A 16,964-nucleotide genomic window follows, 5' to 3' on the forward strand; every position below is an offset into this window, starting at 1 on the left:
AATAATGATATGAGGTATGGGGGAGGGAGGGGGTAGATAATCTAACTGATAATAATGATATCAGGTATGGGGGAGGGTAGCTAGACAATTTCACAGAATAGTGAAGAGATAGGGAGGGGAGGGGACGAACAGGTAGCCAGACTTACTGATAATACTGATGAATGACGACTTCTCATCCTCTCCGATGGGGTTTACTGCTGAGCAAATGTACTGCCCCGTATCTGATGTCAGAATGTTATTGATTAACAAATCGTTTGTGTTTGGATCGACAAACAATCGGGCGTTCGACCTGACATCTTGATTATTGCGAGTCCATGTTACGACGGGTTTTGGAAATCCGACAATAGGGCAATGTATTCGTACGTTCATTTTCTCGACCACTCGCAGATCCTGACCGATGGTGATCCGAGCCTCCTCACCATCCCCGTCTTCTATCACTCTGCCGGTTAGGGCGTTTATTTTAGGTTTACGTCCATCTGTAACAAAACAAGGTCAAGGTGTTAGGAGTTTTAGAATGATTATGGCTGTCTGATATAAGTGTGAATGCAAAATGATATGTATATATATCAGTTACTGTTTCTGGCGATTTATCCTTGGTTCTCACTAGAACAGGACGTAATCCACAAGCGGAAAACCGGCCGGGTATGAACCGGCCGGCCGAACGGAGATAAGCAAGCGTAAAGCCTTATTGTCTGCTACATGAATCTTGAGAGAGTAATCTTTGCTGGCAATATGTTCTGATGCCTCTAGAACGGTTACAGAAAGGTATAAGGCAGAAGATTTTGAAAGAACGTAAACAACTTATTCATCTCTCACAGCCGATTTTTTTTTTTTGAAAAGCCACTTACCGACAGCGCCAGAATCGCTGGATAGCTATGCAGGCGTTGTTTGAGGTGTTGGTTGATGCAGGCGTGTGTTGGCAAACGTTTGATTGAGCTCAAACTTTTGGCAAACACCACCAGCAATTCATTCCTTCGTCCAGGGTTCAACTGAGCATAGCACAGATTTAATGGGGCTGTTTTCTTACTAAACAATAATGGGCAGATTTGCATCGTTTTCATAGCGAAAACAAAAAAGCCGTGTCCTCGACATGTCATTTTAAAAGAAGGGGGATGACTTAATCAAAGCCTTAAGATAAAGAAAACGTCATAAATATTTGTCGAGAAACGCATTAGAATGCAATTTCACGTGTCGCCCCATGACAGGTTCTCCAATAGGGTTCTGGATTCCGGATCCTAGTGTGTGGATTCCGGATTCCATGTGGGTTTTTTCTCGTGGATTCCGGATTCCAGCAGCATGGATTCCGGATTCCATATCTCATTTTTTCATGGATTCCGGATTCCATATCTCATTTTTTCATGGATTCCGGATTCCATATCTCATTTTTTCATGGATTCCGGATCCCATATCTCATTTTTTCATGGATTCCGGATTACCTGTCATGGGGCGACACGTGCCCTTTTGTCCAATCACGCAGCATGGGCCGTTTGTACACCGGCCAATCTTCGACCAGCATTCCGCCAGCAATGCTTGTACAGCAAAAAATGACAATTGCTTGCGCTTTTGGCACCCGGCTTGAAAAGGCCCATTACCAACTTCTTTGTTATCAATGATAAACGGTTTGAAATACAGCGGGTTATCCGCAAGGAAACTTCAGAATAACAATCTACGATTAAAATCTGATATGTTATTGTCGATATTTGATTAAAAATAATATTGGTTACTGCTTGAATTGGCCGATGGAGATGGATGCTTTGTGTGACTCGCCATTAAAAGGGAGCATAAAATAGCAGCGTGATTGGCTTCTTTAACTACAGAAGTAACAAACAGACAAAAAGGTCTAAACGCACCAATAACATTCAATTTGGAGGTGGCCGTGTCCTGTCCGGCAGCATTCCTGGCAACACATCTGATGTTCCCCTGGTCTTGTTTAACTAGGTTTCGTATTGTCAGGGTCCCTTCCTGGACAACAAATCGGCCACCAGGCCTCACATTCGTATTGTTCATTTCCCACGTGACGTCCGGGGCAGGCAGTCCTCTTGTCGGACAGATAATAGTGAGTGTTATTCCGGACAGGACAGTGGTCTGGATACCGATGGTCACTGTCATTTCGATGTCGCTCTCGTGAGAGGACTTGAAGCCGCTCTGACTGATGATTGTTGGTTTCTGTGGATCTACATAAAAGATACAAAACATCTAACATTTTATTTCTTTTTCTTTCTCTTACCCATGCTCCTTTGTCCCTCTCCATAAACAAAAATAATTGCTCAAAGAGGTTGTTGTCAATCCCGTTTGCAATTTTTTCAGCCATTTAGAAGATATTCAGGTTTTACAAGATTCCTGCCATCTTCCCTTCCCTGTGGCCGCAAGAATCTGTCCCTCCCCTCCCCTGTAGTTATTCTACAGCTTGTCTGTAGTTGTTCTATTCATAAGGGCGAACACCCCCGCCTCCTTTCCCCAAAAGCGACACCTACCAGCGACTTGAATATTGGTGACCTTTTGATCTTTTCCCGCGTTGTTCCTCGCTATGCACGTATACGAGCCCGCGTCATCTTTGGTCAGACCGCTGAGCAGCAAAGTCGAATTATCATTTTGTAGCTTTGCTCTGCTCGTCTTGGGGTCGAAGGCCAGGCCCCGGATACGCCACGACAGACCCGGCTCGGGCCTAGTCTTCACAGGACATCTGACGACCACGTCCGTACCTGCCATCACTGTCAGATTCGTTCCTATGGTGATATCCATGGAGGGAGTGGTCTTATCAACACTGATGACTTTCCGTTCTGCAGCGATTATCGGCGGTGCGAGATCTGGGGATAGTCAAGAGAATGTAGTTCAAGCATTTCTATCGCAGTTAAAAACTGCAAAAAAGGTGCAATACACGATTAACATTTAACAATAACAAGACTGGTATTTCACCATTCCTGACAGCACTTGAGTTTCTTATCACTACAGTAACCGGCTTTCGATTGGATGACGTCACCAAAGAGGCGATGCCTCGAGTGATCTCAGCACTTGCAGGACCAGTTATTTTTTCTCACCTAACACGTTCACCACAGAGCTTTCCTTGGTCCTGGCGCGGCGATTATAGGCGTGGCATGTATATTCAAGAGCATAGATCTTGTCAATATTTTCAATCCGGAGGTTATTGCCTATCGTGACGGCTTTCCCCACCGCTATGGGCCGGCCCTGACTGTACCAGTACACCGTGGGCGTTGGCTTGCCCATGACGGGACACTTGATGGTGAGGGTCGTGCCCTTGTACAGTGTGACGGTGGTACCGACGGTAATGGTGACGTCAGCATCACGTGGGCCAAATGACGCCTTGCCCTTGGCAGAAAGGATGGTGGGGGTGTTCAAAGCTGAAGCGAAAAGCAATGGGCGACTTGTACTAAGAAATCACGTGACTATTTGGGTGGGAATTTTAGCGCGCTCCTGCTTTTGCAGCAAAATAATAACAAAAATAATAACAAAAAGGGAACTTTAGCGCTTACAAATCGGCCAGAAAGTTTCTTCTGAGAAGGTAGACAGACAGACAGACAGACAGACAGACAGACAGACAGACAGACAGACAGACAGACAGACAGACAGACAGACAGACAGACAGACGGACGGACGGACGGACGGACGGACGGACGGACGGACGGACAAAAACGGACAGACATTAATGGTTGTTTAATGGAAGTGCGCAGATACTAACCTAAGATTTTTAGTGTAAATGCCGCCGTCGAAGAAGCACCGGCTAATCTTGTCGCCTTACATTGGTACGTCCCCTCATTAAACCGACCGACCGACCGAATGTGCAAGTTTCCTTCGTCATCAATACCAACGTCATCCTCGTAACGTTGGAACCTCTTAATCTCGTAGAAGCCACCTTCGGTAAACCATTGTATCATCGCCTTGTCTTCGTCAGGTGTTCGGCATTTCACCGTTATCTCCGAACCCTTTACGGACCACACCGACGATCCTACCAAGACGGATATTCTAGAAGTCTTCTTGAGGAGATATTCTTTCTTTTTGCTTAGGATTATGGTAGGGCGATCTATATAAAAATATCGAAAAAAATATTATCAATTCATATTACCTCATTATTCTATATTAATACCATCGTAGGATGAAAAAGTATAGATTGAGGCAAACCTTTAATTGAGCCGTCACCTGAAGGGCCAGCGGCAGATGCGTCTGAAGCTATACAAAAACAACAAACACAACAGAACATTGACCAATGACAGCAAGCTGATCAGGGAGATGACAGAGAAGGTGTTAATAACCGTCAATGGCTTAAAAGCATTGAATAACGTAAATGTAGCAGAGTGAAAAAGTATATGCCATAGTGCGAGAAAATAAATGTGAAAACGCAAACGCTGTTAGTAAGGAAACTCGGTAGTAGTGCGAAAAAGTAAATGCGGTAGTGCGAATACAATGCAACAATAATACAACGAATACAACAATGAATGCGTTAATGCGAAAGAAACTTTATCCATTTGCTAAAAAAAAACTGACGAACATAGATTTAAACATTAATTGGCCAAAATGCGAAGTTGGGGAGAGTTTTCCCCAAATAACCTAATTTGACGAATCGCGAGAATCCCTGAGTGTCTGACAGTATGTAGTACGGAAGTCAAACTAAGGGTTTCTCCTACCTGGCAAGTCGGGCTCCTGATCTATCGGTTCATCACCCTGGATATCTACACGTGACATAAGAAGACACTCGTTATACACAAGTTATTAAATGGCATTAAATAAGGCAGTCTACACATGACACGACAGGACATTACATACATAATACGTTATCACATGGAACGAGATACTAAAATTTACACATGACACAACAAGACGTCATACACATAATCACATTTCGTGAAATCTATACGTCACATAAGATGACATTTGTTACACATACGCCTTTTTATTACATACATACTAAGAAATACTCACTGAAATTATATTCAGTAAATTTTCGTTCGTTCACTGGTCTCAGCAAATCAGAGGCGCGAACAGTGTTTTTTCACCGTGAAGAAAAGTTGTTCGCGGTTCTGATTGGACGAACAATATTTTTCAACTGCACTTGAATGGTTTCAATCCCGACGCGAGGAGCGAGAGAATGAAATTTTACTGTGAAAATTAAATACAAAGCGTTCAAAATGGAAGAAAATAGATCTAACATCACAGTCTCCTGCGTGACATTAGCGAGACAGATTCATTTCAATGTAAGTTTCTGTCTGTCTCCAACTGAACCGTCGAGCAGCACAAACCTCGGAGCCTCTGCAGCCAAGTCTAATAAAATGCTTTGTAATAAGCTTATTATAAATTTCTCAGTATGTATATAATAAACAGAATACAGCATGGAAAGTGCTATATAGTTTTTATTCACTCGTTGTTTTGTATAAAAAAAACTCACTCGTTCGTTTTTTGATACTGCACAACTCGTGAATAAAAACCGTACGCGCGCATTTTCCATGTAGTATTCTTTATTTATGACATGGAATACTGCAATCTACTTATATCTACATTCCTTACGCCACATTACACACATATACGTCACATTTCATGGAAAAATTAAAATTTACAAATGACACAACAAGATGTTACACATATAATAAGTCATCGAATTTTCATGGTATCCCGAAATCTACAAATCTACATATTTTACAAATGAAATGTGGTGACGTATTATGTCTAAAGAATGTCATGCCATGACAAAAATACATTCTTTTCAGATAATACTTCATCACATGGCTTGGAATGCTGTAATCTACACATGAGACGTAAGATGCCATGAAATGTACTTGCCATATGATTGGCCTGCTCCACTGAACGCGTAAGGTGTGTCGGTTGGCTGGGAATCTGAGGAAATAATTATCAACATAATGTACAAGGCGTAAAGGTAGACTCCTGGGCCGGCTTCATAGAAAGCAAGTTAACGCTAACCCAGAGATAAATAAGGTTGTTATCCAATCAAATGCCTCGATAACCATATTTATCCGTGGATAAGCGCTAACCTGCTTTCGAGGAACCGGGCCCTGGGGGCTATCCAGGAAAAGCATTAGGGGAATAGTATTTGCCATTGGCTATCCCTCAAAACCTTCCTTAATCACTATTAATCTCACCACAATCTGAATCTTTGCATTTGACCATGATAGCCGGTGGGATTCCAGGACATTTTGATACAGGCAGGATAATGATGGTCGCATTAGCCAGTGTCTGACGACAGGCGATGGAACGTCTTCTAATTCCCTCGCCACATGACACGGAACACTGCAACGTAGAGGGAAAATATGAAAATATGGTAATGATATATGCTAGGGAAATATGGTTAGGAAATATGGTTAGGAAATATGATTAGGAAATATGGTAAGGGAATATGGTAAGGAAATATGGTAAAGAAATATAGTAATGCCAGGTGAACATTAGCAACATAACAACATACAAGCGTTATGTCACAACCGGAAAAGTGTGGGAAAACTTTGTGGAAAACAACAGAAATGCTCAATGTTTTTCATTAACATAACATGTTAACATTGCATTATTGCTAGAATTATGTGTATTCATTATAGTGAAATGTCGCTTGTGAGTGGGAGAATCTTGCTCCTGTCATTAAAGGAATATGGTAAGGAAAACGTAAGATTGTTAATTTTAACACGAAACAGCTAAAAAAAAAACTCGCATTGTAGTTGAAGTTTATAAGCATGGGCACGTTAGACCGTAATCTTGTATGTTCCTTTGACCATAGTCTTTTATACTGTATGTACCTTTGACTATGGCCCTATATCCTGTATATGTGCCTTCGACCATGGTCGTTTATCCTGTATGTACGTTAGACCATGGTCCTTTATCCTGTATGTATGTAGGACCATGGCCCTATATCCTGTATGTGCCTTGGACCATGGCCCTATATCCTTTATGTACCTTGGGCCATGGTCCTTTATCCTATATGTACCTTGGACCATAGCCCTTTATCCTGTATGCACCTTGCGCCATGCTCCTTTATCCTATATGTACCTTGGGCCATGGTCCTTTATCCTATATGTACCTTGGACCATAGCCCTGTATCCTGTATGTGCCTTGTTTAAAAGTCCATTATTCCATACGCACCTTTGACCAAGGTCCTATATTCCACTCGACTGGACAGTCCACTATGGCACATGCGCGTTTCCGTCTGGGAGGAGTCAATCGCGCACACTTCCATAAACTTATTCGTCGATTATGTCTATTTACGCATCTTCGAAATCTGTGTTGTACCCCTGTTCCGCATGTTTTTGAACAAGGTCTCCAGGGGGAGGTATACCACCTTTACAAAGAAAGGAAACAGAATAAAACATATTTTCAGTGCTAAAGCCAAAGTGTGGGTTATTGCTAAAACCTTTTTTATGTTTTAAGGACATTAACAATGCGGTGGCATACATGCAAGGCGTAGGCCGCTACAGGCATCTACCTGGGATCTCTAAGGATGGCTGTCTTATTGACTTTCACCCTTTATTTCCAAATAGTTACCTATGATTGTACCCCTCGGATAAAAAGCGCCGATATTCACTGATAGACTGTGAAGCGTGTAATTTTAAACTTAATGGTGAATGTCCATCTCACCACGCTGACAAAAAGATCCAATATTGCTTTGCCAATTTAAATTGCGTGGTCGTTACCCTTGTCTTACCAGAAAACACGCCGTGTTCGGAATGTGTTCGGGTACTCAATTTTTAAATTTTTGACATGTAGTGTTAAAACACTACATGTCAAAACGCACTTTATGGTTTCCAATGATAACCGAACATACACCGATAACCAAATGCTTAAAGCGGCAATAATTGCACCAGTTTACCTCAACCGATAAAAGACAAAATAATATATTAGAATCTGCCCTATTTAACAGGCCATACGCTCGAAGAAACTCCTAAAATGCACACTGCTTTTGTAATTTTAAAATATTTTTCGCGTTTTCGTTAAAAAATCATCGTAAATGATTATGTAATTGTTCAGACCCATCTGTGTGCTTACCCATGAAGAATTCTCGGATCGTTGGGTTACCTGTGTTTACAAGGCGTGACGTTACACACTCTCCGGTGAGTTCCCGGATGTTGAAGATCCCTGCATCTACTGGGGTCAACCGCTGATTCCTTTGTGTTGTCGTAGCAAATAAAAATCGCAGTCTGAATACCTAAAAAATATAAAATTAACGAGTAAAAATAAATCCGCTGACCAGACTGGGGCCAAATCTGCATCTAGGACAATGTCTTGGTCTACATTTGACATGGGCTACATTAACACGTGCAATTATAGTAGGGATTCGCCATAGAATAGAAGATGCTAAAGATTTATATCAATTTATATCTGAAAGAGAAAGGACAATTTATTCAATCACAAGAATTTTGATTAGTTATATCATAGTTTGTCCAACATCTGATTGGTCGACTTACCGCCACCGCATGACAAGGAACATCTCGTGAATCTGTCGACTTTATACACGTATCTGTTAAGTTTCTGGAAGATCAAAGTACATAGGAATAAATCACATCTTCAGTCAGTCACTCCGACCCCACCCTAAAAGAATTGCCCAGTTTCCTTGCATGTATCTGCATGTTATAGTGTGATGCGAACTAGAGTGGCGACTATGTTAAACGCAACAAGACCGACAAAAAACGGGATAGACGAGGCAAGCAAATATCAATCAGCATGGTATCATTTCAGCGCATTCCAAAATATCGAGAAAACTAAATCAAAATTGCGATTCTCGCAGCATGAGTCGAAACCATTTAGTGTGCACTGACAATCAAAACAACCGAGACAACAAGAAAACTCGACAACCAAGTAGATCAATACTTTATGAAAAAACGAGTACGGCACACAATTTTTGATACTGATAACAATGGTTGTATGTCCTTCAGAGAGAGATAGCTATAGGCCGTGATACAGGGAGCAACACCCTTCATGTACAAATATGCTTTGTTGTCTCTTTAAGTTGAAAGCATTTAGGAGAAGGCAACTGGGTTTTTTGTCTCATCCGAAAGACTGGAATCCAGGAGAAACGAATTTAAACAACGTACAACGCTAAATTCAAATAGCAATATCATTTATTAGGTCTTATGTTCGCCTTCTGCATAACGTCTACAAGGATTTCCGACTAGTCCATCGTTTTGTTTAAACATATGATTTAAAGCACTGGGATTACTTTTGCTGATTGACTGAACGCGGCACGTATCACGTGCTTTCTGTGGCTAGCTAAACTCGGTAACTTTTAATTTGCTGGGCTCTCTGTGCTATGTGGCATAGGGAGTGTATTATATCTTTTTTATGGTTTCGTGTGTTATCGCAGTCAAGTCAAAAAAGTTTCACAGGCTCGCAAGTGGTCCGTTCACTGCATGGCTAAGAGAGCTCTTTCCTTGGCCGTCAACACGCTTCGCTGAGCATCCTGATACGAGATGCCTAAACAAGGTTCTGTCCAATCACAAACAGCAAAGATAATAAAAGTCTTGTATTACTCAAGTGAGCGCTGTTAGGTCACCGAGTTATCCGGAATGAGTGAGGCATGCAGTTCGCAAGATTGTGAGATGATTTTATTGTTGGAATGTCTGGCCGACATGTGTTTCGTGACCCGAAGATCGCCCGCAACTACCCGTAAAAATCCCGCTGGGCAGACAGCCTGAAAAGAATCCCCGTAAGTTGTGCAAAGCTTAGCTAGGCTTCCAAATCCTTCATTTACACGGCTATATATAAAAGAAATGAAAAAAATCAGGATATAATCAATTTTGCCATCCTCGTAACTTTTAAACACCTGTTATTCAAGTATACGGGACGCAAAAGAGAGACAGTTATTTCAGAATGAAAAGACTATATTGCAAGAATTTTGTTTTTGAGATCTGAGGGCAAAGACCAATGTCCTGAGGGCATGGCCGGCAACTTTAATTGTCAAATACAAATACTCACCCAGACCGATCTCAAGACACTATCATTTCTCAAGGTTTTGACTCAAAATTCCCCAGATAGGCTGCACGCTAAATAGCTATTTGCAGTAGTGCGAAAACATAAATGCGATAAATAACGGCGCACTAACGGTTGATGATTGTCCTAAGACTGCTTCGAGCTACTTATACTAGTACTGTACAATATAGCAGCAGGTGGGAAAGAAGGCTTTTGCCATGATCAACCACACATGTCAGCTAGTAACGTGTAATAGACTAAGCGCATAACATCGATAGCCTTTATACATATCTAATCGTTAAAATTGTGCGAATGGAAGTAGCCTTAGAGTGTCAGAAATGCCGGAGCCAGACCCCCCGCATTAGATAGAGCGGCGGATGCAAAGCTTCAAAGAGAGACAGCCGAAACATGACAAACAAGAAAGCAATTTTGCTAGTTTTGCTTACCATACTTGTTAACACGTTAACACGCCGCTGTTTTACACTTATTGCTATAATCCGAGTCACACAAAGCACTATTTCCATCGGCTAATAATGTAAGTGACTTATATATTTTCAATGAAATATTGCTACTCAAATATCTGACTTTAATCGTAGATGGTTATTTTGAAGTTTGTTGAAAGTGGATCTTTGTGTTTTCAGAGGGGCAAAATATGTAAAGACATATTTTGACTGATGTTATGAGGTATTTCAAAGGATTATCGTGACACGTCATGTATTAGATAAAAGATAAAACTAAGACACAGATGATGTCGTGTCACCTGTCACGATACCACTAAGACACAGACAATGTCACGCCGCGTGTCACGATACCCCTAAGACACAGACGATGTCACGTCACCTGTCACGATACCCCTAAGACACAGACAATGTCACGCCGCGTGTCACGATACCCCTAAGACACAGACGATGTCACGTCACCTGTCACGATACCCCTAAGACACAGACAATGTCACGTCACCTGTCACGATTCCCCTAAGACACAGATTATGTCACGTCACGTGTCACGATACCCCTAAGACACAGACGATGTCACGCCACGTGTCACGATACCCCTAAGACACAGACGATGTCACGTCACGTTTCACGATACCCCTAAGACACAGATGATGTCACGTCACCTGTCACGAAACCCCTAAGACATAGACGATGTCACGTCACCTGTCACGAAACCCCTAAGATACAGATGATGTCACGCCACCTGTCATGATACCCCTAAGATACAGATGATGTCACGCCACCTGTCATGATACCCCTAAGACACAGATGATGTCACGCCACCTGTCATGATACCCCTAAGATACAGATGATGTCACGCCACCTGTCATGATACCACTAAGATATAGATGATGTCACACCACCTGTCATGACACCCTTAAGACACAGATGATGTCACGCCACCTGTCATGATACCATCAAGACATAGGCGGAGTCACGTCACCTGTGACGATACCCCTAAGATACAAACGATTTTACTTCGCGTGTCACGATACCCGTAAGACAGAGATGATGTCCCGTCACGTTTCACGATATCTCCAAGAGACAGACGTCACGATAACCGTAAGATACAGACGATGTCACGCCACCTGCCATGATACCATTAAGACAGACGGAGTCACGTCACCTGTGACGATACCCCTAAGATACAAACGATTTTACTTCGCGTGTCACGATACCCGTAAGACAGAGATGACGTCCCGTCACGTTTCACGATATCTCCAAGAGACAGACTTCACGATAACCGTAAGAAACAGACGATGTCACGCCACCTGTCATGATACCATTAAGACATAGACGATGTCACGCCACCTGTCATGATACCATTAAGACATAGGCGGAGTCACGTCACCTGTGACTATACCCCTAAGATACAGACGATTTTACTTCGCGTGTCACGATACCCGTAAGACAGAGATGATGTCACGTCACGTTTCACGATATCTCCAAGAGACAGACGATTTTACTTCGCGTGTCACGATAACCGTAAGATACAGACGATGTCACGCCGCGTGTCACGATACTCCACAGACGATGCTGTCTTACGACAGGCCACACACACACAAGTATCATATCATCATTGGGGGGACATCAGCAAAGACAATAAAGAGTTACTTATGTGGCTTGCGTGACACCTAGAGCTCATGAAACCCTTATGGACCGGGGAATACTTTACTGCGCAGAATTTGGAAAATATAATTTGGTTTTTAGATATGCTGGGTATTCTTCTTTAACGTAAAACGGCACGTTATCGAGTCGGATACTCGTTCGAAGAATTTATTCGAAATTAGATTACAGATTCTTTTTGGATATTTGGATAGATTTACCCTCGAGATTATAATTATCTTGAAACTTTAATACCAAATCAATTTTTTTTAATTAGCGGAATAACTAGCATGTGGTATCATACCGAAATCACTTATAAATGACGAGGCACTACCATCGCCACAGGTATCCCAAATCTGATCAACAGCAACTATGTTTACCGGTCGGAGAAGGAACGTGTGTTGATCAGCTTGTAGACTATTCTTTTGTTTGGAAACTCTGTTTTGCCTATTGGCAGGGGCGTGTCTGGGATCTTTCGAAAGGGGGGGGGGGGGCGCATTGAACAGGATTTGAAGAGTGGTAATTAGCTCTTTTTGTATTTTTCGGTGTCTAGCGGTGTGGTGTAAAGCTATCACGTGGTGTCGTTATGCTAAATGACTCGAGTGCGATTTTCAGCACTGATTTTCTATTTATGAGGATATTTAACAACTACAAATCAGAATCCGACCCCACGTAGTGTGAATGAGCAAACAGCGGTCAATTATCTCGAATTATTGAATGCGATTATTGGCAAATAAGTTGACACCGTGTCATAGCTAATATATGGATTACGCCATCTTGCCAGACGGGTAAGTAGAGTACGACAGAAGACTGTCAAATTTTCCTTGTCCGTCGGCGACTTGCGAATGGACATGGTCCAATTTTGGCTTTCTGTGCCTCCAATCAAGCAAACTTAGAACCAATGACATCATTTTAACTGGTACATGGTCATGGTTTTATGTTTTGGCGGGAAAACAGGGGCCGTAGCTTGTACGGAAGTAAAGGTTAGCTGAGGCAACAAGTTACTAAACTATTGTTTAGTAACAAAATTCCTGTTATTTCTACGGCTAATGCATGTAAAAAATTCGAACACATGTCGATAAAAGGTACCGAAATCATTAGGCACGCCCAAAATAAGTTAAAGTCTTTCTGACAATGACATTGCGATGATGAACTGATGAAGCAATAGATCGTGGTACTTAGGGTTTACAAAAGAGATATCCCACGCAATGAAATAATTACTATACTCATAACTCACGGAAATTAATCCAGTAGGTTTTCTGGTAGACAATTTCCCACTTCAGCCGAATAGAAGGAACGAAAATCATGCTAATATACACAAGACCACCACCGGATTAATTACAGTGCAAACGATCAATAGGACACACACCCCCAGAGCACGAAGGTCACGACAACATGTAGCCAAGAAACGAGCACCTCGAAGCCATATCACATTGATCACTCTTTAATCAGTATCTAATCGAGATTTAACCGTTTCAAGAGGTTGGGTTATCATTCGAGTGTGCCCGAGGGCTGTGGAGGAGTAGCGGGTCACCGAGACAGCATACGAATTCATCTCATCCCGCAGCTCACCCGTCAACAGTGCGCACTAGTTAGTCTTACATGCAGTGTTTATTTTGCAAAGACGATATGACGCATTGTGTTACGGCGGCAAATGCAAACAGGCAGAGGGAAAGGTTATGTTTGGGTTTGAATTCTCATGCTAATTGGACTGGGTAAACTCTTATAAATCGCGCGCTAAATTCAATTCATATACCCCATATAATAAAATATTCGACCTCCACGAGAGTTTATACAGAGACGGTTTTATGGCTTATTTGACGGTGATTTACTCGCGATCGATCGTATCTTGTAATTTGTTAAAAGACAGATTCGTAATCACGATTCCGCTTAGTATCACACGTCTGAACGGAAACCATACGCTGAAACCGCAGTATTTTTCGCGACTGATAGAAATATGCTGACCGAATGACCCAGAGAAGCCGGTTTAGTGATAGCGTAAAAGACAGTGTCTAAGGGGCACGGTGAAAAACATTTTCTAAGTGTTAACATCATCAATAAAGTCCATAACCTCTACGAACGTAAGACTTTCATCTGTCAACAAAAACCGTAATTTACCCCAAAATGGGACTACGCAACAAGCCGCACTTGTCAAATACCTAGAAACTCAGTAATGTCTTGGGAACGAGGGCGCGTGATTCCATAAAATAACCCATTATGTGCTAAACACCGGTAGGAACTCCGATATCGGTAGATTACGACTTTGACAATAATAATATGGTTGACGCGACGCGCACACGTGCGACTGACAAACCTTATGCTGCACTTGGGAATTCGTCAGGGCAGCAAAGATCGCAGCGACAACGAAGAAAGTCCTGTCGATGAAATACTCCGTTAGAATCAGGCATTAGAGCCCCGAATACCGACACATGAGAGTGAAGAGCCGGCTTCAATCACCCCGTCGTAAAGAGGGACGCAATTGGTGTGACAGGAAGACTTACCAGAGCACTGAGTCCCTACGCTCGGCCATCACAAGGCTCCGACCTGACAAAAGCGTCCGAAATTCCCGTCAGATAACGTGTTTATTGGGCAATCCGCGGCGTTTGGTTATTCCTTTTCTTTTGATGTTCGAGTAGCACGCGCGGGTTGAACAAGTCGTTGAGAATGATCGCCAACGCGCGGCCATAGAACGGCCCTAAACAAAGCCCTAGTGATTCGATCCGTTGTTGAACATCAAAATTCTTGGCATTCAATGAAAACAGGGTCATTATGCAGACGAACACACCCACGTGACCCCAGGAGACCCGTGTAATCCGACCCTCTGGACTCGCGCCCGCCCGGAGGGAGGATATCATGAAATAACCACTTCCCCTCTAAATGGAATGTAAGTTCTTACTGTAAACAAGTAAACCTCGTTCGTTATTGTTCTTCTCTCGTGTGATGTGAATGCTGTTGGCTTAAGGAGTCCGGGAGAGGTACTCGATTTCAACCCGATAACCTCTCCAAAACCAGAAGATAATTCCACCCCTTTTGGATTTTTGAGGTGGGTTTATCCTTAATTTAACCCGAATGCCAGATCTCTACTTTTGGTGAGATTGACTGATTCAGGGATGACTTAAAGGCCAAGAGTCGAGTCGAGAACCTGAGATCGCACAAGCTCGGAAAGCCGTTAAATACCGCGGGGGACGCCCACGGAATGCAAGTGTACATTATAAAAATGACATGGATTTGTTGGATTAAGAGAGAAAACAGGAAGTGTTTTGACATGGATTGTTTTATCTGTGTGTAACTGCAGCCGGAAGTGGCATCTCTAGGGCTGAAACAAGCCATAAGACTGATGCAGGACGGACTGCGCGCCCCGAGTAAAATCAATAAAAAGCCCGATTTGATAAAAAAAAAATGATCTATACTATCCCATGGCATCTAGTTATTCACCTCTCCTTCCCCCACTTAAATAAATAAATTAAAAAAAAAACAGCAATAAGCGTTCCCTACTCTCTGTGTTGTTAGTTTGCACGATAGCATGATAAAAAAAATTGTGGGAAGTCATAATCGTAAGATACGAACAACGTGTAGAGCATGAATAAGAAAAAGTAAAAAATAAATAAACGTGCGTTTTTGTTCGCTATGGGATAATCCGCTGGCGTTAGAAAGGTTTCTACTGTGCATGCGTAACCTTCTGTCTTGTTTGGGCTGCATTCATTTTTTCCAGCAGGCTTTTCATCGTGTCTGACTTTTTTTCCTTACCCCCCCCCCCCCCCCCTTTTCCACTTTTCCAATGGTCCGTTCCTTACGTTAGTTCTCAGGAAGCACTAAATGTACGCCTTTCTCATGGCACTGGGAGATTTGCCGTAGGTAATGCTGAGTCATTGGTGTCAGACTTTTCCGTTATTTAATTTAGTATGATGACTGTAGTTTGCTATCTTAAGATTTGTATACTCCTCCCTAGAGCATGAGAATATGGGGAGGGGGGGGAGGGGTCATTTGGTACTGGTATCCTTTTTTTAAGTGCGGATCTAGCTTTACCCGAAGGCGGTAGGAGTTGCTCAGTGACAGAGGAAAGGAAATATTAATCGACAAAAGATAAAAGGCGCAGCTGGATAGAGATTAATACAGGAATGCTCTTTATAGCATTTTTTTAACATAACAATTTCCCTTGGTAGCCCCCCTAGATCCGCTATTAAATATTCCTAAATGAACGTGTTCTCACTCATTTATTACACAGTCTGAAAGATTTCAATTGGAAAAAAACAAGACGCAAAAAATTCGAGCAGATTCAAATAAAGAGTCAAATAGGTTAGAGTTTTGTAGAAATGCCATGCGAGAATTCGAGTCTAAAGATAGCGAGTCTGAGATGCCCCATGTGAGTACCCCTATCCCCTGGCAATACACTGATTGTCCACCCAACTAAGTTCCTAGCCTGCATCGCAGTCGTTTACCCGGTGTTTTTGTAGCTGTTATAGCGAAAAACCGGCCATTAGTGATTCGTATTCGCCATCTTGGATTTTGAGCTCAAAATCCAAGATGGCGGCTATAAAAACACCGGGTATACACCTGCATTGCAGGCTACTATATACGCCTATGTCTAGTAAGGTTGCTAAGTTCCCTTCCCTGTACACTTCGTTCCCTAGTCATTATATGAAACAACCTCTCCGTCTCTTCTGGGCACTATACCTACCGCCCAAATAGACCGTTTTTCACGATGATGCGCGCGCGTCCAAAATGGGGGGGGGGGGGGGGGGGTGAATAGGCGTATGTAAATCCGCCGATCCGCAACATTTTCGGGGCAAATCCGTGGATCCACAGATATTTTTAGATCCGCATGGTTTGACAGATAAACAATAGCATTGATTGAAATTCATTAAAAATCCGAAATTCGACCGTCAAAGCAGTCAAAATCCGAAATCCGTGCCCAAATAACAGATCCTGCCGTATTTCCAAAATCCGCCA

At 42.5% G+C, this 16,964-nt stretch overlaps 1 protein-coding gene across 2 annotated transcripts in view; it reads right to left on the bottom strand.

Moving 5' to 3' along the window:
• LOC5503308 (hemicentin-1) overlaps positions 1–15,118 on the bottom strand; it is a 136,135-nt gene extending 121,017 nt beyond the window's left edge. Inside the window, exons 1-14 of one of the 2 annotated variants that reach the window (XM_048727478.1) lie at positions 14,516–15,114; positions 14,329–14,389; positions 8,412–8,475; positions 8,023–8,152; positions 7,093–7,288; positions 6,108–6,255; positions 5,791–5,844; positions 4,641–4,685; positions 4,138–4,185; positions 3,698–4,039; positions 3,039–3,359; positions 2,475–2,807; positions 1,851–2,174; positions 147–476 (exon numbers count right to left, since the gene is read on the bottom strand). In XM_048727478.1, coding sequence (XP_048583435.1) covers positions 147–476; positions 1,851–2,174; positions 2,475–2,807; positions 3,039–3,359; positions 3,698–4,039; positions 4,138–4,185; positions 4,641–4,685; positions 5,791–5,844; positions 6,108–6,255; positions 7,093–7,288; positions 8,023–8,152; positions 8,412–8,475; positions 14,329–14,389; positions 14,516–14,544 — 2,425 coding nt within the window. In that variant the 5' untranslated portion in view covers positions 14,545–15,114. Of the gene's footprint in view, positions 1–146; positions 477–1,850; positions 2,175–2,474; positions 2,808–3,038; positions 3,360–3,697; positions 4,040–4,137; positions 4,186–4,640; positions 4,686–5,790; positions 5,845–6,107; positions 6,256–7,092; positions 7,289–8,022; positions 8,153–8,411; positions 8,476–14,328; positions 14,390–14,515 lie in introns of both variants that reach the window. The other variant, XM_048727479.1, reaches the window with a different exon arrangement.
• Between the last annotated feature and the right edge of the window lie 1,846 nt (positions 15,119–16,964).

The sequence above is a fragment of the Nematostella vectensis genome, chromosome 5 (assembly GCF_932526225.1).
Source record: "Nematostella vectensis chromosome 5, jaNemVect1.1, whole genome shotgun sequence".
In the NCBI taxonomy this organism is placed as follows: domain Eukaryota; kingdom Metazoa; phylum Cnidaria; class Anthozoa; order Actiniaria; family Edwardsiidae; genus Nematostella; species Nematostella vectensis.